This window comes from Enoplosus armatus, chromosome 4 (genome assembly GCF_043641665.1).
Source record: "Enoplosus armatus isolate fEnoArm2 chromosome 4, fEnoArm2.hap1, whole genome shotgun sequence".
Lineage (NCBI taxonomy): Eukaryota > Metazoa > Chordata > Actinopteri > Centrarchiformes > Enoplosidae > Enoplosus > Enoplosus armatus.
The window spans coordinates 24,039,759-24,064,708 of record NC_092183.1 but is presented as its reverse complement, the minus strand read 5'-3'; the positions used below and the strand labels follow the sequence as shown (position 1 = coordinate 24,064,708).

Sequence of the window (24,950 nt, the reverse complement as noted above, 5' to 3'; positions counted from 1 at the left end):
TTCTCCACCAGAAATCGTTTGGAAACACAATTTAAACCTTCATGATTGAGAAATAAAGTGTACTTTAAACTGTCTTTTGGCACCAGGAATGTGAGAGGACTTGTGGGATGAACCTAAATATTTCTTCAATTCTGGCTGCAACCCCTGGCGTTTTCCCCACATGACTTGAACGCACCGCGGCTGAGAGGTGGGAGTTCCCTCTCCTACTTAAAGAGGGTGTGTGTGTGTGTGTGTGTGTGTGTCCGAGAAAAAAAAAAAAACGCCGTCACACGTTTGTCACTCTGCCAACTTTTTCCTCCGCCCCCCCCCTCCCTCCCCACTAACATCTTGGCGTGTCCCTCCTCGGGTGTCCGCCGCTGGCCGTCTCTTAACTCCAAACTTCGGCCGGTCCTGGTTCTGCCTGCTGAGAGGAGGCGAGAGAGCCTCGACGGGAGTCTCCCTGAACGGATTTCCCCTGCGTTCTGTGTTAAAGACTCGGTTGTCCGCCAGTGGAGTCGATCTGGGACTTGATCTGGGTTCGCATCCACCATGGGGGACGTCATTTCCAGTCACCTGGATGAAGCCAAGCGGGAGATCATAAGAGGTGAGGGGTTGTTGTTTTTTTTGTTTTGTTGCGGAGGTTTTGTTTGGCGCTGCGCTCGTTGAGGCGTCTTTTGGCTCATGTGCGTTTTTACGCAGCGGCCGCTGGCTGTCTGAAACTTTCTGCAGCGTGTCGGAAAAATTAGTCGCCTTTTTTTCCAGGATGGAAGTGTGGTTCTGGCACTTTTCTTCTTCTTTTGTTTTCTAATTGCCTTTGGAATCAGTATTGATCGGCTGTCGCAAAAACACGCGAGTAACAGAGTAGTAGTGTGGAAGTCAGTAAATCCCCCCCCTAACCCACTGCAGATCACTTTTGAAGAGACCTGAAACCAATCGGGGGGAAAAAAACCCGTTTTACTTTTGTGTACAACCACCCCCCCATGATGGTTTTTCTAAGCAGAGTCAAAAATGACCTGGAATGGAATTCAAACAATATTGTGGATGCCTTTTTGTTTGTTTGTATGTATCAACAATGTATAACTATAATCATTTCCTGACCTGTCTGGTCGCCACACCTCTGATTTACAGCTGCTTCTTGTCTTTTTAGTGTCATTAATGTTACCAGGAAGAATAGATCTGTTAACCTATTTGTACAGTCGACATGTGGTTTCTTTTCCTCCTAGGTTCTGTTTGGGCTTTAGGGCTGCTAACTCATGATTATTTTCATCATCAGTTCATCAGATTATTAGTGTGTTTGATGTAGAAAATGGTAAACCCCCCCCCCCCCCCCCCCCCCAGGTGACGTCTCTGTTGTCACCCCAAGGTTATTCAATTTACAGTGACGTGAAACAGAAGCTAGAACCAGAGAATTTTTTTTTGTTGAAAAATAACCTAACATAATTTGTCAATTTGATCAAATTTAGGGCCTCGAATGACCGTCATTTTCCTCACATGTTATCCTATCACAGTCGCAAGTTTCCTGGAGCCCAACGTGATGCCTCCTGATGCAAATATCTTGGGTTTTTTTTTCCTGACCAACGGTTTTAAAAACCCAAAAGATTTGCTGTTGCGGAAATTCTCACAGGAACTAACTCAATTCTGCTTGACAAACGACTTAAATACCGTGAGTCGATTTGATCAAAATGGTTGCAGATTAATCGGCCAACCGCTTGCAGCTTGGATCAAAATAGTAATGGAAACAACTTTGTGTCACAGTTTCAGTGCGACGGGGGTCTACGGAGGAAAAGGCCGGAGGTGTTTTGCCAGGAAGCCCGATGTCTGTTGACTTTATCGCAGCTTGTTATCCCAGGTTATAGTCAGTCAGGGCCCTTTTGGACTTTGGATCTCGCTTTTTGAAATAATCAACATAATACGAATGTGAACCTTTTTCTCCTGAGTCGCTTTTAATGGGCGACGTGGGGAAATGAATGTGTTTACCCAGCAACCAACGGTTTCTAACCCTGAAGAACTCCTGAAAAGATGGAGCTTCTTTTTTTTTTTTATAAATCAGCATCTGGACTTGTTAGAACGTGTTCTGATCTGGAACTGGAGTTGGTGCAGTGCAGGAGAGAACAGGAAATGCTAACCCTCGCTTGGGTATCAAAGGCGAACCTCCTTTTCTTTTTGTAATTCTGTTGATGAGTGCGGAACTAATGGGTGTGAAAGCTGAGCACTTTTTAGAATGAATTGAACACCGGCAGTTCTTTTATATGCTTTGCAGTAATATTTGGTCCAGACTGACATGGGTCAACAAATCGTGGACGGATTGCTGTGACCTTTTTTTTTTTTTTGGACATAAATGAATTTGTCTCGCATAGCCAGACCGATTTCCACACTTTCATTTTAGCCGGAATCGCATTCTGGAAACGCAACAGGACACATGCACAATGCACAGAGAATGGGAGGGACTGCGGGGGTCAACTCCTGCCTTTGTGCCTCCCACACAATTCTGTATTTTTAACATTTTCAGATCATCATGTTGGGGGGGGGGGGGGATTGATCCCTTTATCCCATTTCAACTGGTGGCCTAGAACACATGCAGCTGACTACCTCTGGAGAGAGAGAGAGAGACCGCTATGTTACAGGCCCAGGCTTCCTCTTTAATGGCCAATTCAGAGTCAGGCACACGCACACATGTATCAGATGGATGGAATCTAAGGAATGCATGAAAAAAGTGTGTGTCTGTGTGGCTGCATGGAAAACCTCCTCCCTGGGCCTTGAGCTGCAGCAGCCAGCGCCACACAGTCTCTGCAGCCAAGATGAGCCGAGCCCGGTGCCTAGCTGGCTCTCAAGGGAAGCGCCTGGATTTAGCATTCAAAGATATGACACAGACAACACACACACACACACACACACATTCATTGATTGTAGTTCATTCCTGACGCATTGAGAAGGCGGTTAAACCACAGAGATCAAATAGGTCAAATACATGTGAACTCCTTATCAGAGTTGAGCTAATGACATTCACCCAGTGCCATTGTGTTTAGGCAATGATTTATGACCGGCTGATGAATGGGCCACACCCGGTCAGAAAAGCCCTGCCCTGATTGCCAATACTGCAGCAGGAAGGCAGCTTTCATTTCCTCTTTTGGAAACTGTGTGTGTGTGTTCAAGTTGGGTTTATGAGTGCACATATACAAATGGAGAATGCTTTCGACGTTTGCATTTTTCTGCATGTTTTGATCTGAAAATGGTCAGATATTCACTAGCTACTGAGAATTTCAAAAACCTGGACGTTGCCCATGTCAATTTTAAAATGAATGCTATTACAGTTGTCTGACTTGTCCTTTTTTTTTTTTTTTAAGGTTGTATCACATAGTCTTCATACGTCGTTCACTACTTTTTATGTGGATTTAACCATTTGAATGCCCTCGATGCTAATTTGCACCGTCGCTTCATCCTGGACCCTTGGAGGGCCCTAACCCCTCGTTTGGGCACCGCTGCTCTGAGCACCTTGATAGATTTTTACAACAAACCCCCCCCCCCCCCCCAAAAAAAAACAAACGGGACCCGATCGTCATACATTTAATTCTGCTTTTTCCTTCGAGTATACGTCATATTTTCACGCAAGACACAAGATGATCTACCACATAGTTACAGAATTACTCTCCTTCCAGCAGTACGCTCACTAGCTGATGTTATAGCTATTATTATTATTATTAAGAAAGAAATAATGTATTGGTAAGGACTGTAAGTTCTTGCATGGGTTTATGTGCTCCAGTTATTAAGTAGGGTTTCAATATTTTGCCTAATGGAGACCACACTTTCACAAAAAAAAAAAAAAGTCTCTTATGTAGTCACAGAGCAGTGCTAGCTTGGTGAGTGGGTGAGGGTCCAGGAAACAGGAAATCCTGATGTGGAGTGTGCCCCCCCCCCCCCCGGTGTTTCTGTTTTAAACCTTCAGCCTCTGGATGGAGTGTAAGGTGGCTCTCTGTGGCCTGGCGAGTTCAGCACAGAGAGGCTTGTGTTTTAAACTGGTTACACATAGCGGGCAATACCTGCTGCTGGGACCCCACAGTTTATATATATATATATATATATATATATATATATATATATATATATATATATCACACACACACACACACACACACTTCTGTTGGAGGCAGAGCAGGCCTGAAGGTAGAAATGATCTCAACAAACAGAGCTGCAGAATGTTTCTGGTGAGGTTACATCACAATGAAACCCAGAGAAAAGGGGTACATTAGAGGGGAGATGGCTTCATGAAGCCTAGCTTGCTACCAAAAAAAGTAAACTATCTTAAAGCTACAGCAGGTAATATTGTTGAATATATAATTTTGGTTGAAATAACGAATTTTGACCATTGTATGCCACTAACAATATCTAATTGAAGGGCTCCTGTAAAAAAAAAACTTTGTATTTAGTCTTTTAAAAAACTGGACCAGGTCTGAATCAAACAACCAATCAGGGTTAGGAAGCACGAAACTGGCCAATCACATCAACTCTGTACAAACAAAGGGCTTCTACAGAAGGTTCCACCTTCTGGATTGGAGTGTGAATCAGAACACAGTAGATTACCCTGTTCAAGTATTCAGGATTTCACATACAAGTTGCCTTGGTGTTTTGTTGCATACAATAAATATAGTAAGGGGGGGGGGGTCAAAAAGCATAAATAGAAAATTGACAAAATATTATAAAAATTATGGAGCATCCCAACTGGAGACTTTCCGTGTCTGATGCATTCTCACCTACTGGAAATACTCAAGGCAAGGGGTGGAGCCTGGGTGGAGTGTGCAGGAGGGCAGGACATGATGCAAACAAGGACGCCACAGAAATCGTGGTGTTTTTTTTGTTTGTTTGTTTGTTTACAGCACGTTGCAGATGGTGCCGGTGGATGAAGTGACCGACTCGCTCGTAACGATGGTGGTTTTCGCGCCGTCTCTCCGGTTAGCAGACATTTGTGCCGTCTTTGTGTAAGCGACCCTTCTTCCTTCCTCACCCTCGGATGTTTGGTATTCGTTGGTTTTCGTGCCAGTCGCATGAAAAGTCTTAAACCCTGTTTAATGTCCAGTCCAACTGATCCAGACGTTTGCATTCCCCCATTACAGCTCCTCCCCGGGTAAACTCCAGATAAGTTCAGGGTTGCAGTCCAATGTGTGAAAGACTCTTAGATTTATGAGTCGGCCTATGGGTCTATCTCAGTGGAATGTTTTTGTTAAGGCACTGTGGAGAAAGGAAGAGGGGGGCGGTAGGGGGGGGGGGGGGGGGGGGGGTTCTCTTGTGGGTTTATTAAATAGCAGTCCGGGCTCGGCTCAGATCTGCATGATCAAGACGTCCTGAAGCTGTTGATTTGTCGACAGGCTGCCGCGTAAACGACAAGCGGCGTTGGTTAGATTAGATGGGAGATGGCACAGCAGTGTCATTAGAGCTGATAGCTGGCCTCAGCACCGCAGAGGCCCCCCCACCCCCCCACCCCCTCCCCTGGATAATTAGACTGGTACTCGGCTGCAGCACAACAACGAGTCAGCTAAACTCGCAGCATCTGCTCACACAAGCTAGAGTTGTGAACTTGGAGAAGCTGCTGGCCCACTTTTATTTTTCAATCACTTCCAGTTAGCTTTAGTGGCGACATCTTCAGTGCTCCTGGATCATTTGACAGCATCGTAGGTTTATGTTATTGCCATCAGTTTAAATCATTTCCGCATATTTAGATTTTTTTCCCTGCAGTTTGGTATGGTGGTTGGCTCTGAATACTACATTTCCCATGAGCAGTGGTGGAAAGTAACAAAGTAGATTTACTAAAGAACTGTTTTTTTGTTTTTTTTTCTGGTGACCCTTAGGTGGGTTACCTAACCTGACCCCCCTAGGTTTGGTGCCACTTGACTAAACATGACTTGCTAACTGTATATAAAGCAGTTCAAACTAGCTCCCCCTCAACCAGCTACGACAGTACAATGTGGTATTAATCGGTATTCATCTAAAAATGTCATGTTTCACTGCTTTTACTTGTACCTTTTTACTCGGTTAAAGGATCTGAGTCATTTTTCCACCACTACCCATGAGCCTCAGCTGCGGTTGCTATGGAGAAGACTATCAGAGCTGGTGTGAATCAGAGCGGTAGTAAATTCAGAATGCTTTGTCATTGCAATTTGAAACAAAACACGTCACCACAGTTACTCAATTCCTCCAAAATTGTCCCAGAATTGGAAAGGGAAAGTTTTTTTTTATGAGCATCAGCAGCACGGCGACAGAATTTCTTGACCTTTTTGGAACACATCTCTGCACATTTCACATTTCTGCACATTTCTGTTTTATTCAAATGATAAAACTGTCTGTCCATGCTTTTGCGATTCAGTAAAAACATCCATCTTTTAGGTCCAAGACTCTTTGAGCAGTGGAGAGTGAGTAGAGGTACTTCAGTACATCAGCTTAGTCCCCATGAGAATAGGGCTGAAGACAAGCATGGCCAAATCCATTACTAGTCCTTGACTAATGGTAGATTAAGACACTCTGGCACTATAAAGAGAAGATCCCATACAGGCGTTCACACACTCGTGTCCCAGGCTTCCTGCCTCCATCACACACCCTCACAATGTTGTGAACAGAGCACTTTTGTTGGAGCGTTTTGGTCGTAAAAAATCTTCCTAATCAGGGATGTTCTCAGTAGGAAAAGTGGACGGTCAGTGGAACTTGAGTGGATCTCCTGACGTCTTCAATTGTTTGAAATGAATGAGGTCTTTTTTTTTTTTAATCCCCCTCAGCGGTCTGACGTGGTCTGGTTGTCATGGGATGACGCTGAGTGGCTTTTCCAAAAGACGCATGTCAACCGTGGTGGGTTTTTTCAAGCGACCACCTCGAGGCAGCAGCGGTCAGTCTTGCCAGTCGGATGAAACTGAAGTTCAGGGTTCAGCTGATACGTTTGTTTGTTTTTTTAAAGGCTGCTGCTTGTCACAAATAATATGAGAGAGCTTTTGAAAAGAACTTGAGCAATAATAAAGAGGCTAAAGGTCTGCATTTAAACTTATTGCTGCTGTTCCTGATAGTAGGGTCAGCCACCTATGATGACCTCATTCTACAGTGCCTCAGCTCCTCCCACCCAAGAGGTTGAAGTAAATTTGAAAGTGCGCTCGGTGTTTCCCACAGGATATTGTGAGACTGTGCTGGGTGGCCCGAGGTAGAGGACTGCGTTGGGTTTGGGATCCCTCGGGGCCCAACGCAAATGTCGCAGGCAATTTTTCGCGAGATGAAAATTGTAGAAAGGAGTTGTCTTGAAGTAACCGCTGGTTTATTAAGGACGTTCATTGGCATTGGCCATGGATACACATGTCGGGTACGGTGGCTCGTAATGACCAAAACCGGGCGATCATTTAGCCAAACGATCTACACAAATCACAAATCACACAAATGCAGAGGAGGGGTGTGTAATTGTGTAATTGATTTAAATCATAAACGTATTGGTTGTATAGATGTGAATAGTATAGCACTGGGAAAAAAAACGTCACACCCCCTGTTGTGTGGGCCTCACCTTGTGTATAAATTAGACTGAGACAGTCGGCTGTCAAAAAACAGCTTTTTCTTCGGCTATTAAAGGAACCAGCGAGGCCCAGATCTTAGAGGGCTGCGCCAATACTCCTAGAATCTGGAGTTGCAGCTCTTTTATTGTATAGGCTTCACCCTCAAGTAGGAAAACATCCTGCAGATAATAATGAATGAAAGCAAAGGGAGACGACCAAGAAGCTGCAGTGCAAATATTGGCCAACATAATTAACTGACGGTGATTAATAGTTAGCTAAATATAACGTTATACAAGTGAACAAGATACTTGAACTCCTTCGCTTGAGGCAGTAACTTACTCCCAAACCCAGAGGGGAGTGATCCACCTTTAGTCCGGCGGAGAACCAGGGCCTCAGACTTGGGAAGCGCTGGCTCTCAATAGATCCTCTATTGGCGTGCGACTCGACGGGATGTGGAGGAGAGAAGTGGTTCGCCCTGTTTGGTCACAAGGATGTTTATTCAAGGTAGATTGCCTTAATCAGTTCAAACAATGATGTCGGGCCCATTTCGCCTGTATCCATCTAGTGTTTGTTGTCTCACGGTGACTCTACATTTTAAGGGAGTCTATATGGCTTTTTTTTTTTTGCTGGCCACATGTGAGAATTCCTCTTCATATCTAGACCCAGTCCAATCATGATGCTATGTGGTTACCCTCCTAATACCTTTTTTTTTTTTTTTTTACCAGAGGGCTTAATTGTATGCAGTATTTCCTGCATCGACCCAAATGCAAAAAACAGGGTTTCGTAACCACAGTGCGGAGCAGGTGGGATCAAATATGTCCCAACAGTCGCAGCTACGCTTAGGGAGATGGATATTTCCCAGTCCAGTCCAGATGGAATTCCATTTTGCTCATCGCTATTGCTGCATGTTTTGTAATCTTACCAAAACCACTTTATTACAATCAAAACCATTCAAGATTCTATGACTTAAGGCAACTTCTAGACCCTTTTTAATACTCGAAGACAATAGTCATTACGAATGCCTCCTAAAGGGAAGCAAATACAGCAGAGGTATGTTCTCGCTTTTGTCCTAGATGTGGGGTGGTGAGGAGGGTCCTAGCTGGTTCTACTTGGGGTTTTATGCTGGAAATATTCATGTGGAACTTCTATTCAGTTATCGACCCATTCCATCTGGAGCAGTGTGGCACCAGTCAGTCAGTCATTTTCAAACGTACATCTAAATTGCTTGTGATGTAGGCCTTCTTTATGTTAAAGAGACCTTTTCGAATGACGAAATCGCACTACCTTCCTCTTGCAAATGAAAAAGGGAGCTCACAGTGGCTGCTATTCAGCAAGAGTTACACTTTGGGACTGACCCATACAAGCAGGTAGTATTAAAGGACTCGCATCACTAACTACATGTACGGACGTAAAAAGGGCTCCGCAGTCGGTGCAAATCAGTGCACGGTGTGAGAGGTTAGACGTGTCAAGTCTATGTTTGACTTTCATCTTACACATTTCCCGCATGAATAACTCTCGGTTCTAATGTCAAAAGTAAAAATACCTGCCCCTCAGACCTCTTTAAGTGTTATTTGACCTACACTGCTAATTTAATTGTACCCTATATCGGGGAAACTATTATTAAAAGTTCTTGCCATGGTGTTTTTCCTCATACTCAAGTCTTAACACAATACATTTGAACCATTTTTCATGGACTGTGGAAATTTGTATTCATCATTGTGTTTGTTGATCTACTCTCGCATTGAGAAGGCCCTGATTTAAAAAAATAAAACAAAAATCAATGGTGGAAAAGTCTTCCGTATAGCCGACGTTGGCAGATCCTGAAGCCGTAAAGTTCAAACACAGTGGGCGTTATGGTCATTGCACATGCGCCCGCATTCATTGTGTAAATATGAAAAATGTCTGAGACAACGATCTTAAACACTTCTTGAACAGTGCTAAGTGTGTGCGTGTGTGTGTGTGTTTCAGCTCGGACTGGGGAGGTGATGGGGGAGTTTGGGCATCTGTATGAGCAGCAGTATGCAGTGGCTCTCTTTAACAAAATCCGTTTTGACATAGAAGGAGGAGGTGGCCCGCAACCCCAGCTATTACACCGCAAGGTAAAGCATTCTCTTCGACCACTCCGCAACACTCTGAGCACAGATCCTATACTCCTATACTCTATACTTCTGAACAGGCAGAAAATACCAAGAGGTGGAAGACGAACTAAATCTAAGGTTTTTAGTCCAAAGTCAATCCTTTTTAAAGTACTTAGGTAATATTTCAACTGAATTATTAAAAAAGTCGGATTTTAGTATCTCAAACTTTGTACTTGGAAAGCCAGAACTTGGACATTGAATCTGATCATTTCAACTTGGAAAGCCACATTTTTAATTGCCAGTATTTTGATTCGTGGCTGTGGCCGGAGGTGGCTCTTCTATGGCTCTCTTTGTTTAAACATTTAACACTTGGGAATTTTGCTTTTTTGTTAAGGGGTTTGTAAAAAAGAAACATGTTAATATTTCTCAAAGTAAGCTATTAAATATGGTATTGTTACCCAAACTCATGTACCATATTGTATTGACACGAGTATCAAAAAAAAATTCTAGCGATACCTAGCCCTGTGACAGGGTGGCATTATTCTTTTAAAGAACATTATATTAAATGGTCTTATTAAAACACATGTGGCAAAAAAGAATACAGTAAACCTCTAGAGGACAATGATAATATATGACTAAGAGACAATCATCAGGATAGGGAAATGGTCAACTCACCACTTTGCAAACTCTCCTCCTGCTGACTCTGCTACCTGGCCGGCCAAGGTTACAAGTGTAGGGGATTAACACCAACTACAACAACAATTCCGACCACAGACAAGAAAGACCATCTCTGCATCCATCTCAACATCGGACAACAACGTGGAGGGTTTTTAACACTGGCTGTGATCCCAGGCCACATGATCTTCTCTGCCAGCATCCTGCTAACTAATGTACAGGCGTTGGATAATAAACTGGACGACCCCCGTGCCCGCATCACTTTCCAACGGGATATCAGGAACTGTCATGGTCTTTGTTTTACTGAAACTTGGCTAAATCCTGGAATACAGGACGGCACCATTCAACCAGGTGACTCCTTTTTCCCGATCTGACAGACTCCGGATCGCACTCTCTACCAAGGGAATTTACATTGGTCATTATCACAGTGGTCTACATCCCACCACAGGCGACTACAGAATCCGCCCTGTCAGGTCTTTGCAAGGACTTGAACTGCCCACAGATTGGTAATCCTGGTGACGTGCTCATTGTTGCTGGAGACTTACATCAACATGTTGACTGTGCCACAAGGGGTATAAACGCTCTGGATCACCACGGCTATGCGCCATTCAAAAACTGCTACAGAGTGGAATCGTTGCCTGTGTTTGGAAAGAGCAATTATGTGGCCATCTTGCTGAGGTCAAAGTATGTGAACTGACGCAAGAGGTCATGAAATGGTCAGGCCAACGTGACGCAGTCTGGATCACGTTCCAGGACCCCACTGTTGACGTCACCGATGACATCCATGGATTTCTGTGGTGGATTTAATTCGTAAAACAGAATCGACTGTACCCGAAACTACAGATAAATCATTTCACAACCAGTCTGGCAACATGTACTATTATAAAGCAGCAGCCTACAATGTAAGAGGAGCAGTAAAGGAGGCGAAAAGATGGTATGGAAAGGAAGTGGAGCTACAAATCCAGGAGGGCAATCCTAGAAGCATCATGGCAACGCCTAAGAACTATGACCAATTACATCTGTTCCTCACTACCCAGCTCACTGGACCCACTACAATTTGCCTACCGTTCGAACCGATCAATGGAAGACTCCATAGCACATATCCTCGACACCACCCTATCTCACCTGGACAAGACTACAGTTCAACAATATAATTCCCTCCAGACTCGTCACAAAGCTTAAGGACCTGGGATTAAGCACCTCACTGTGCACGTGGATCCTTGACTTCCTGACGGGCAGACCCCAGGTGGTGAAGTTGGGCGGACACACCCTATGCACCCTCATCCTTAACACAGGACACACGCACAACTGTGTAGCCACTTTCAACTCCAACACTATCATCAAGTTTGCCGACGACACAGCTGTGATGGACCTGATCACAAATAGCAATGAAAAGACCTACCTGAATGAAGTAGAAAACACTTCATAGACAACAACCTAGTCCTGAACGTCCGCAAGACTAAGGAGCTGATGGTGGACTTTGGGAAGAAGTAGGGAAGGAAACACAAACCCCTTAATATCAACTTTCTCTGGAGAGGGTGGATAGCTTGGTGTCCACATCATCGTGGGTGCTGCATACTGACTCTGTAAGAAAGGCAACGCAGAGACTGTTTAACCTCCCCAGATGCTTGAGGAAATTCCAGGCATCCCATAAAATACTGAGGAATTTCCTGCACCATCAATCGAGAGTGTCCTGACTGGGAACATCAATGCCTGGTAAAGAAACTGCACCTAACAGGACCTGCAAGGCCCTGCAGAGAATGGTCTGTTAAGCTGAACGTACGATAGGCGGTGCACTACCCTCCCTAAAAGGATAATTATACCAGGCGCTGCAAGAATAAGACTAGGAGAATCAAAAACGATCCCAACCCTCAGTCTGCCATGAAAATGTGTCTTTTGTGGTGTATAAGGTTTGACTTGAAAATGTGTTGTCTCCCACAGATTCCTCTGGCGAACAAGTCCATCTTCTCTGGCTCACTCTTTCAGTACCTGGAGGAGAACAAGAAATGGAGGAACTACTTCCTCTTCGTTCCAGACTCCTACAACATCAACTATTACGACAACAAAGCGGTGAGGGTGTTTAAAAACTGTACTGTGCTTTTTTTTTTTAGATGATGCTAGTTTGATTCACTGTCTTAACATGTTAACTCTGCTCCCTGTCTTAACTACCAGTCCCACGACCGACGCCTCCATCCCAAAGGAACCATTAACTGTGCCGGCTACAAAGTGCTGACGTCTATGGAGCAATACCTGGATCTGATCAGCAACAGTCTGCCTGGTGAGGAGGAGGAGGAGGAGGAAGATTAGAGGGGAGCAGTGGCTGAATTTTGAAATGAAATTTAAAATAATTGTATTTCTACCATGGGTGGAAAAGCTTCTACTCATATCATCAGTCAACCGTAGGACAAATTCTCAGCTGGACCCCCGGATTTTAGTAATGGTAAATCATAACCACTTAACTTGCAGAGTAAGGCAGATGCAATATCTTGACTGTATTTGGTTTAGGTGGAAATGGTGAGTAGTAGCAATGCACACGGTCAGCAGGTTAGTAGAATGGGACAAAGAAAGGATTTTGTATCCGATTATTCCAGGCATCACTTAAACCTCCTTTTGACCTTTTTTCGTCAAATGGGACCTTAACTATTGTACATTTACTGCTGGCCGACCATTGCCTGAGGTATTTTAAAGATGCTATTTTACTAAATATTTACTAAAATAGCATTGTGTTTTTCTCCAGCCAGGCGTCCTGGGTGCAGTAAGTAGTGCTGGGCCACCCCCACGATTGAAAACGTTCAAGCAGAAATGAGTGATAATAGAAGTATAATGCATACATTTGAAACGAACTTGTGTGTTGAAGGGATCCTTGAATGCGGCTCACAAAATTTGACAAAATAGAAGCTTACGTTTGCATGAATTGGGAAGGTTGTAATGTAGTATAACATATTTGGGGGGGGGGGCTAGCTAGTGAGGCTACTTATACTGCCTGCGTAGTGACCCTCACCTTGGACATTGTAGCAGGACCCTCGCAAATCAAGAATCATTTTATAAGCATAGAATAGAATTTTGTTTGTTTGTCCAAAATGATTGGCTTTTGACTGACTTATCTTCTAAAATAATGTTCCGTGGGTCCGATTTAATGCTCGACTGCACAACACCGTCAACCCCTTCAAATGCATTTTTCGAGAGGCCTGCACAAAGTTCAAAGGAAGTGCTAAGTGTCTTCGTGTCGTGTGCATTTTTTTTTTTTCCAGGTGAGAAAGCCAAAGTGGGAAGTTCACCCTTCCTAAAGTGTGCCACCCAGTTCCCTCTGATCCTCTGGCACCCTTACGCCCGCCACTACTACTTCTGCGTGGTGACGGAGAAAGAGCAGCAGAAGTGGTACGCTGTCCTCCAAGACTGCGTCCGACACGCCAATGATGGTGAGTCCTCCCCAACTACAAACGCATGCTTCTAAATGCCCTGATGGACAATGACAACTTCCTAAAATTCAGCCTGTGACTCCGAAGGTTTTCACATCCAACTTTCACAGTATTTATACTGTATATACATATATGTATATACAAGACCTCGATCTAGGACTGTCACACTATATATCACAGTCCCGAATAGAACTCTGGTTACTACTTTGGTTACAAGGAACATGAAAATATGATCAGGTGGTTGTTGGCAATCTTCTTGGTGACTTATAAGGTGAAAAAAAAAAACATTGTAAGGTGTAAAGTGACAAGTTATCCAAGATATCTTCTACTAAAGTCAATACAAATAAAAAGTTTTTTTTATGTCATGCTGATTTAGAGAAGGTAATTCAACCGGCACTAAACGTAGAGACTGTATTACCCCTGTTTTAGCGCGCCTGCACTGGCTACCAGTAATTTTAGAATCCATTTTAAGATTTTCCTGATTACTTTTAAGGCACAGAAAAGTCTAAGCCTCTAGTTATATTGCTGACCTTTTTAAACTCTTTATGAGCCGGAACGCAGCCTTAGATCCTCAAGCAAGGCCCCCCTGAGGAAATTAGGCTAGCAAAAAAACAACAACACACTTTTATAAACAAGCTTTTATGTGAATTGCTCCCACTATTTTTTTTTTTTATTTAATTTTATTTGACTTAATTTGATTTTTTTTTTTTTCATTTCTTGGCAATGCTTGCATGCGTAGTTTTGATCTGTTTTTAAGTTGTTGTTGTTTGTTGACACGTTCTTACTTGTTTTAGGTTTTTCTGTTGTTGCCTTTTGGGTTTTATTGTATGGAAAGCACTTAAAAATAGTTTTATAGTGCAAATTATTATTATTATATAGGGCTAGCATAAAAACCTAATATTTGCACGCCATGAGATTCAACCAAATCACAAGGCAAGAATAGTTTTCTGTAACATTTGCGCATGGCGACTGCGGTGTTGCTAATGTTGTAATGGGAAAGGAATTGCGTGTCTGTGACGGGAAGCAAACTACGATCTCCTGCACAAAGGTCAAGGCGTGTTGCGCGCTGGCCGACCTCCGCGCCCTTATTTTCCGCCTCGCTACATAAAGGACGCGCCACTTCCTGTGCTGACCCTGGATGTTTGTGTCGGATGGTAAATCATGAGGTCCAACATAAACCTACGTAATTCCTAGAATGCTAGGGTGCTAAAATGTATGTTTACAGTCGTGCCCATGCGCCATGCTTCTACTTGGTTTTCTCTCCGCTTACTGAAACTCGTGCCTTGGACTCGTTTGTCACGCCAGCGTGCAGTTTACACAGAATGTCATACAGCTGCAGCAGTGAGTCAGGGCTGCACTCCATCCGAGCAGTGTTTATACAGTGACGTGTGGAGCTTCCTTGGTAATTGAGAGATTTGATGCGTGGTGCCAGAGTGGGTTTTTACAGCATGGCTTTAACGGCGGCGCATTCTTTGCAGACTGCGCTGTGTCCAAGTGCTTTCCGTCACCGTCTGATTCCTTCTAAATTCATTCAGTTTGTGGAGTCTCTGACTGTTTTCTCCTGCTGTTTTTTTATTTCAGTGCGTTTCTCTTCTGCAATCTTTTGAAATATCACAGGGACAAAAAGCCTCGAACTTTAACCTTCTTCAGTTTTGTCAGCAGTCCTTTTTCAGTCATAAAACTATGTGATAACCAGGAAAACACACAAATGTGTGCAGTTGAGTAAAGCAACGTTGTTTTCCAGATTTTCTCACCTCCTTAAGTGGATTTTCATTTGCTCCTTTTTACTTTCTCAGAAGTGCAGAGCATCGTAGTGCAAGTTGTGAGGAACCTGAAAACAGGAAATGACCCCGGTAGTTCACGTGCTTGAGCCGTGACACAGGCCAGCTGCGTGACGCATGAACAACTGAATGACTCCATGTGTTCTCCATGAGCCACGCAGAGCAACGCAACAGAGACCTGGCTTATGAACGGCTCTGTTAAACGAGGTGTGGCTGCACCAATCTCACCCCAGGCTCGGCAAGTCATTCTTCACACACAGGGTTCTGTCGGTGTATGATGGTGTAATACAGGGCTGGCTTAATTTACTTGGGGGGGGGGGTATTAAGTCCTGCCCCCATTCCTCTTTGTACATTATGTATTCATCTTCAATTAGACACAAATTTAATATTTGATATAGTTAATAATGGAATGAAAGTCGTTTAGGTCATTCATCATGCGAGAATCATTCACAGGCTTTTCTCTTTTTTTTTTTTTTTAAATGTTTGTAAGTTGAATGTGTTTGGCTTCTGAATGGTTGGTTGGACAAAATAAGTCATTTGAAAACTTGATTGTGGGCTCTTGAAAACTATGATGGCACTTTTCATCAATTTTCTGACATTTTATAGTCTGTTAAATCAAAGAATAAACGTATGGAGTCTGGTCCCCTCAACAAGGCAGAACCTCAAGATTAGGAAGTAACGTGGGACCCCGCCAAAGACCCTTATCGTTACACTTCATTAAGTAATGTAGTGGTGTATATTCTCAAATAAACTAAGTACCACAAACCAACCGACACACAGTCAGCCTGGGGCTTTCAGAGGCCCTGGAAGAGCTAGAACTGCAAGACAGCCGACCAAAATTTCTGACATGCCAAAGATCCATCCGATCACCACAAGGACCTGATCATTGATCCCTCAGGCAATAGAGTGCTGCAGGAATGAGTCCTAAAACCCAGAAATTAGCATTTTTACACTTCCAGTTCCCTCTTCTGGAAGTCAATGGGTTTTTTTTGAATTGGGTTTTTGGTTAGATGCCTGAAATAAGGTCTGTGGTTACACACAAGCTGAAGAGATTTCAACGTTTTGTTCTACGACTTAAAATACGTCAGTCCCCACTCGTGAATTTTGAAGCTTTTACGCGTCTTTAAAAAAAAAAAAAAGGTCTGCCAATTCAGGGAGAAAAATCAGGCTTTAGTGGGAGGGGTTGTTCAGGGTAACTTAGTGGTGAAGGAACTCGCAGGTTTGATCCTGAGTTTCCATTAGCCGCCATGTTATATGCTGTTGAAGTTGAACTCCGAGCTTAACTCTGTAATTTGACTTGGCTGGTACGGTTTGGTTGGAGCACAAATATACTGTAGAGGGGAACAGTCTACCATCTGGACTCAAACCAGGGAGCGTGTGGTTACGTACCACCTCCCATTTTTACTCTTTCTTTTTTGGCCTTTGTAGCGGATTGAAGGCATGTACGGGTGGGTGGCAAGAAGGTTTTCTCTGGGATGCACAAGCAGGTTTCATGACATTTAAGGTCTGTCAAAATTTTGATATGCCAACGTCACCAGCTCAGCTTATAACGTTTTGTTCTTTTTGGGTTTTTTTTAAATGTAGTGCTCTTCCAATCCAATAGTTAAAATCGAAAATACACAGTTGGGCGGAAATGCACCAAACGATTTCATAATTCTAAACTTTTTCTGTCTAATTAAACTAAAAGAGTTGGATAAACCTATCCCTTTTTTTTTTTCCATCTTAGTGTACACACCAAACATATCACCAGGATTCCGTTAAGACCAGTCGTCTGGTATGAGCTGCTTTGAATAGTAGGTTTGACGTAATCTTGGGTCACCCTTGAAAGAAGCCTCGGCTCAATCGAGGAGGTGCGAGTGACTACTTGTGATTTATACAAGGCGATGCCATTTTGTGGGATGTAAGCTAGAAAAACCACATGAGATTTTGGGACTTCCTGTCTCTGCCACTACAAGGAACTCTGGTCCCGTCACTTCCCCCGCCCTCCGCGCACACTCCCTGGCTTTGTCATAGTTCGGAGTTGTCGCACGCTGTCCAACAAGGCTGAACAGCATTTCAGAATTCACACGCTCTCTTTCAGCACCAGGTGTTAACGTGCTCCTCTGAATTCGATCGGATTTTCATTTTCTTTTTGGAAGCCAGGCAACTTGAGGAACGTCGAAAAAAGCATCATGCATGTGTATAAATCATTTAAATAAAGATGCAAACGCTCTATATATGTATTCAGCCATACATGTTCATAATCTGCTGGGTTGTATGGTTGCTATAGTAACAGACGCTAAGATACAGCAAAGAAATGTAGATGTGGTGCGGCCAAAGGTGCGCTGATACGCAAACCACTTACAGCTGCTAATCTTCCCCTCCCCCAGGTTTGTCAGAGGAGAATAAAGTCCAAACGCCGGCCTTCACTGACGCAGTGCGACTCTACCGCCAAGCCCAAGGGCAGTATGGCACCTGGGAGATGATGTGTGGTGTACCGTCACAGGTAACAAAACGCTGTCTGCACTATAAAACAAAAGACTTGTGTTGGGGAGTACTCCTGCATATGGGGGGGGGTTTATATAAAACCTCTTGTGGCTCCAGAGGGAGCTATAATGTCAAATCAGATCAATTTTAATACAACACAACACACTTGGATGTATCTAGTCGAACGTGTTTATGTGGTGGGTGACATGATTGCGATTTGTATTCCGGCGTCGTGTATTGAGTTATGTGTGGGTCTGGTTTTCCTTGTAGATCCTGTCTAACCTGGTGATGGAGGGCCTCCTCCCTGAGCTGAGGGAGCTCATCTCCCCCCGCTTCAAAGGCAAATTATACGAGAGGCAAAGGAAGTGGATGCTGGTGAGAAACCACTCCCCGCACGTCGCACTTACTTTTTTTTGGGGGGGTATATTTGGTTACACTTAAACTGAGCAACTGTAAATAACAGGAGCGTGTGTGTGTGTGTGTGTGTGTGTGTGTGTGTTTCCTACCTGTCTAGATTAGTGATGCGGTGTACAGCCTGGTGCAGGGGAAGTGCCGGGACCAGTACGAGGTGGTGCTGCAGAAGTGTGAGGCGACCCGCTCCTCCCTGGAGGCCTCTGTACGAACAGACATGGACCAGATCATCACCTCCAAGGAGCATGTCACCAACAAGATCAGAGGTTGGCGAGAGAGTGGGACAAAGTTTTTATCCTTTTTAAAAAAAAATTAAATCCACCTTTTTCTTAAGGGGACCCTTGTTTTACCCACATACAATTCCAAAAAAGGGGGGGGGGGAGTAGCCTACTTCTTTTGAAATATCTCTTTGTATATTTAATTTCATTGCATTCAATAACGGCACAGAACAGTTAACTGTGCAGTGAACCCAAACGGTGAACTTAAAAAAACTAGCAATGTGTATGAAAGTCTGAACAGACTGTTTCCTGTGGATATTGCAACTTATCGGATGACGTTTCCTTATTTTTAGGAGCGCGATCTTTTCATTGCACCGTCACACGCGCCTTTTAATAGTCCAAGCAGCCTGGCTTTGTAACGAAACAAATACAGATACAAGCTTCTAAAATAACCAATTTTGAAATTACATTATGAATTCATCATTTTCAATACACAATACGGACATTTAATGACCTATTGTTTTTTTTGTTTGTTCCCTTTTTATTGTTTAAATCCAAATGAATTAGCCAACTTTTTAATGTATCCCATAATAGATAACAAATTTATAATATATATATATTCTAGTGGCTCTTCAGACTCAAAATTAAAAATGTCTCCTGATAACATTTCTGCATCAAATAGTGTTTGCCAATTCTTTTTAGTTGCCACTGCAAAATTCTAATGGCACCTACATACCAAACGCACAATGGATGAACATTTACATGCAATATTTGCTTCGTTGCCGAGAGTCGGATGACATATGTATGTATGTACACCAAGTATGTAGCTGGAGCCAGTAGGCAGTAACATATAAAGTAAAAGTGTTATTTTCAAATTGTATAATAATATCTGAGATATGTGTATATATATATATATGTCTGTGTATATATGTGTATATATATATATATATATGTGTATATATGTATATATATATATATACATATATATGTGTGTATATATATATATATATGCATATATGTGTATATATGTATATATATGTGTATATATATGCATATATATATGCATATATGTGTATATATATGCATATATGTGTATATGTGTATATATATGTGTATATATGTATATATGTGTGTATATATGCATATATGTGTATATATGTATATATATATGCATATATGTGTGTATATATGTATATATATATGCATATATGTGTGTATATATGTGTGTATATATGCATATATGTGTGTGTATATATGCATATATGTGTGTGTATATATATGTGTGTATATATGCATATATGTGTGTGTATATATGTATATATGTATATATGCATATATGTGTGTGTATATATGTATATATATATGCATATATGTGTGTGTATATATGTGTATATATATGCATATATGTGTATATATATGCATATATGTATATATATATGCATATATGTGTATATATACATATATATGTATGTGTATATATATGTATATATATATATGTGTATATATGTATGTATATAATCTGACCTAGTATTTATGTTTTGTAATATTATGGTCCATACTTAAGAAATGATATTGTGTTGTCTAGCCAAGAGCGCTAGTTCTCCTCTTGCTTTAGTTACCAGCATTTTCAAAGTAACTCGACAACGAACGAAGAGGTTTGTGCAACACTATGACCCCCACATGTTTACCTCCATCTCTCTCTCCTCACCCCACCCCCCAGGAGTGGTTGTCCCCAAGGCCGAGAAGCTGCTGAAGGTGAGTATCCAGCCCTACATCGGCTCCATCCTAGACGCCCTGATGGAGCCAACCAGCCGAGGCTTCTCCGAGGTCCGCGATGTATTCTTCAGAGAGCTGGTGGACATGAGCAAGAACGCCCTCAATGAGGGAACCAAGGAGACCGTGGCGCAGGTAGAGGAGGAGCTCTCAGTGTGCGCTGACAACGTGATTGATATGCATATGGAGAAGTACCAATCCTTTCCTCCTCCTCCTCAGCACATGGAGAAGATCTCCATGCTGGCCTTCCACCCAGTGAAGATGCAGAGCTGCTACGAGAAGGTGGAGCAGCTGAGCCTGGAGGGTCTGCAGCAGAGGTTTGACGTCTCCAGCCCCTCGGTGTTTGTCCAGAGGGCCCAGATCCTCATGAGAGAGGTGACACTCTTATACTGTGTGGATCTCACATTCTGGGTTTTTTAAATTGGGCACTGTGTTGGTCCACATGTGCAGAGGGTTCAAAGCCTTTCCAGTGACACAAAACGGGTATTGAGTTGGATTTTTTTTTTTTTTTTTTGCAGCAATCTAAAAAGAAAAGCATGAAATGTGCATCAATTGATGTTAGAAGCTGCCCTCGGGCCACTATTGGGGTGTGTGTTTCCCCACTGTTTTTGACTGCAGTCCTCCAGAATAAGAGCTCTTCTGTTGTGTTTGGAAGCCAGAGTCATTATTCACTGCCAGACGTGTGCGTTCTTCTCTTGTTGGAACTACTTTCTACCAAAGAAAGAAGTCCCCGTTTTGACTTAAACTTCTGTGTGTGTGTGTGTGTGTTCTTGTGGATTATCCAGATTAACGTGGACACTGTTTCTGGAATGTGTTCCAGGTTTGTCAGTGCTGAGACATCGCAAACGAAATGCCATTTACCTTCCACTGTGTCATGGGGGTCAATTCAGAAATCGCGGAGACGGTTATGTAACAAATCAAATGAAGCCGTAACTGTCTACATGGGCAGATTGTTGTAATGTGGGTGACCCAACCCCTTTGAGTCTTCTATATAACGCCCGGGGGCCTTGAAATAATTGCAATAATCTCCTGTGTGTCCAGACTTGCGCAGGAAGAGATCCAAGAGGCAGGCATTCTGGCATTCAACCGCCCCTGTGGAGGAATCGCTTATTATGACCTCCTCAGTGGCGCCTGTGTGTGTGTGTGTGTGTGTGGGTGTGTGTGGGTGGGGGTGGGGTCTACACTTTAACTCAAGGTCATTCAGAGTTCAAGTACTGTTCAGACACTACAGGCCTTTCCTCCAGTAAACTCTCATCACAAAGTCCATTTTAGTCGCCGTTCCGGAGCCTATTTCTTCTCCAAAGTACTAGATATGTTGTGCGTTTCTGGTTTCTTGGAATCGGGACCTTTTTCAGCTCAAGCTGACTGTGAGCACACACTGTAGCGCCCTTTTTGCTCAGGGTTTGTAGAGGGATGGGACGAGGTTCAGCTTGTCCTGCAGCAGAACTGCAGGAAGGTGAGCGCCCTCTAATGGCGGTTGAGTAACTCAGGAGAACAGCGAATGAAGGGGTTCAGGCACGTCATTGGACAGAAACGGCAAGACTGGAGGGCAGGGCCGTGTTATGTTTTAACCTTTTTTTTTTTTTTGAACGCATGGATATTTCACCAGTTACACGTGTTTACAAAGTTTGAGCTGCAAATTATAACGCTGGCAAACTTTTCCCGAACGTACTATTTAACACCAAAAAAACATACATTTATACATTTGTTATCAACGGAAAAGTATGATAAAACTTTCTGATATATTGTCTCTGTCTGTCTGTATTGTGTGTGTGTGTGTGTGTGTGTGTGTGTGTGTGTGTGTGTGTGTCCACAGCAAATGGACGATGCAGTGTACACATTTGAGCAGATCCTTCACCAGAGTCTGGAGTCTCAGGGCACAGAGCAGCTCTGTAAGGCCATCCAGCGCTGCCAGGACAGAGTTATCAAGGTAAAAACGCACGCACACACACACACACACACACACACACACACACACACACACACACACACACAGAGAACAGGCTAGTAGATCATCACTCTAATTCCAAACCAAAAAACACACAGGAGGTCACAGGTTCCATGAAGAGGATCTATATTGTATACACTGTGGCTGTGTCTTAAATCCCCCCTTACTCGCTATATAGTGCACTATATTTACCATTTTTATTTGAGATGGTTGTAATGCTTTGTCTTGTGTTTTTTTTTCTTTTACTGCGTCAGAAATTTGACTACGACAGCAGCACAGTGAGGAAGCGTTTCTTCCGCGAGGCTCTCCTCCAGATCTTCATCCCTTACATGCTAAAGCAGCTCCGCCCTTCCTGCGCCTCGGTGAGTCTCCGGAGTGTTTTTTTTTTTGTTTTGTTTTTAATTCATGGGAATACTTTTCATTTTCATCCGTGTGTGTGTGTGTGCTCCGTCATGGGGGGGGCGGGAAATCATCCACAATGTATATTGTACACCAGGAGCTGCCGCGCTTCCAGGAGCTGATCTTTGAGGACTTCTCCGGTTTCATCCTGGTGGAGAACGTCTTCGAGGAGGTGGTGCTGCACTCAGTCATGAAGGACATCATGATGGGTCAGTCCTCTGCTCATCCTGTCTGTTTCCCGCACTTGCGTAGTTCATCGTCACATTTATTCACAGCCAATCTGAAAACAATCGCACGTTTTTGTTTTTTGGGTTTTTTTTTTGGGGGGCCCTGTTTTCGGGTTGGGCGCAACCGCCAGCTCAAGCAGCAAATTTCAAGGTCCTCCTTTTACCTTTTTTGTTAAATGTCATGCAGATGACACAAGGCTGCTGCAAAACAACCACGTATACCTCTACGCCACAGACGACCCGACAGCTCCCCCAAAAGTGAAGCCAAAACTCTCTATTGCCCCCTGGTGGCTGGCTCAAGTTATAGGTCACTGTATTCTGTCATTTTAGGTCGCTCTTATCACGCTGATGTTTGACGTTTGCTCTCGTGTCTCTCTGTAGCTGTGAAGGAGGCGGCAGTCCAGAGGAGACACAACCTGTACAGGGACAGCATTGTCCTCAGCAACAGCGACCCCAGCCTGCACTTACTGGGAGAAAACCCCTCCATCGACTGGGCCGGAGAGTACGGAGGAGCCCAAGAGGAGGCGGACGGAGCAGGTGAGGACGGTGTCGAGTCCCAGGAGAGGAGGAGGAGGAGGATGAAGCAGGTGGTGTCCATGATCCAGGTGGAAGGCTCCCCGGACCTAACCAGCAAATCATGCATGGAGGTGCCCGGCGTCGACGATATCCCGGAGGAGGGCGGAGAAGAGGGGGACAGGGGGAAGGAGAACGCGGACGGTAAAGCTTCTCCAGACTGGAACGGATCTGCAAGTCCTGAAGCTTCGGAGAACCCTCTGGACTTGTCAAATGGTTCTGTCTTGAAGGAAGAGGAGGCCAAACCGGAGGAGCAGGGTAAAGAAGTCCCAGTTAAGGTTGAAATTGCTTCGGAGAGCGCTTCAGAGGTGACGCCTGACCTCCCCCCGCCTCCACACGACGACAGCGGCTTCCAGTCTCCCACTAGTGAAGGGGCGGAGGCAGAGGAGGGAGAGGAGGAGGAGGAGATGGCCCCCAGCACAGTGGAGGAGCACCCTGAGGTGACGGAGACGGCCGTCGACGCAGCACAAGAAGCAGAGTCCAAAACCAGCGACTCTAAGACCAGTGATGAAAAGATTTCCATTAGTTTGACTTAAAGTCTTTATTATTTTGTTGTTGTTGTTGTTGTTTTTGACAAAGATTGAAAACTGAAACATTAAGCGTCTGTTAGTTTCCACACCAGTTTCAGGCATGGTGATCACTCGGCAGATTACTTTCACCGAGCAGGGCTCCGGTGCTGTCGTGGGTTTTTTTTTTTTCTTTTTCTGTATAATTTTCACAACTCTGCATCCGACAGAAAAACCCTCAGCAAAGACTGAGCTTTCGATCCACGTAAGTTCCGAGCGTTGTTTTCTCTTCACCGGGTTTATAAATGTGAGCACGGTGGACTGCCTCGAGTCCACAGCGGGGTGTGTGTGTTTTAGAAAACGTGGCGGATTGTAAGTAACACCCCAGTTGAGGTGCCTTTTTGGTGAAATGCATAGAAATTATTTCAAGTCGGGTCTTGTTGAACTGTGTGGCCTTCAATAACCTTCAGCAATTAGCTTTTCTTTTTTTTTTTGCTTTTTTTCTCCATTTGTTGGTCAAAATACAGTTTTCTGCTATTGGAAACTCACTTATTGGTTATTATTACCTTATTTAGCCAACAGAAAATACTTAACAGAAATGTGGAAAAGTCTCTGAAAGGCAATTTTTTTTTTCCATCTCAAAAATTACATCATTCGTTGTCTCAAATGTACAAACTGACGTCTTAAGACTTAACGGTTGGTGGGAATAACACTACTTTATCCCTTTTTGACAAAGAAAGCTTGTGTATATTGTGTATAAATACTTCTATGGACCAGTGGGCTACCAAACTGTCATTTGACACCATTTTATATAATTTCATCAGTGGCTTAGCTGATCTCTCCACCCCATTTTAATTTATTTTGCACCCCCTTTCTCTCTTTTGACCAGTGTACTTTTTTTAAATGTGTTTTACACTTGTGCGATACAAATGATATGTTATTACAAATGCTATTGATAATAAATCATTATCGATAAATTATTA

At 43.5% G+C, this 24,950-nt stretch overlaps 1 protein-coding gene across 1 annotated transcript; it reads left to right on the top strand.

Moving 5' to 3' along the window:
- The first annotated feature begins 429 nt into the window (after positions 1 to 429).
- On the top strand, positions 430 to 24,950 carry niban2b (niban apoptosis regulator 2b). The gene is given in 14 exon segments (XM_070905003.1): positions 430 to 583; positions 9,462 to 9,592; positions 12,188 to 12,316; positions 12,419 to 12,524; positions 13,498 to 13,669; positions 17,793 to 17,931; positions 18,183 to 18,287; positions 18,427 to 18,589; positions 20,262 to 20,449; positions 20,534 to 20,689; positions 22,131 to 22,244; positions 22,517 to 22,624; positions 22,759 to 22,870; positions 23,270 to 24,950. Coding segments are annotated over 14 exon segments (2,406 nt in total). The 5' UTR covers positions 430 to 528; the 3' UTR covers positions 23,998 to 24,950.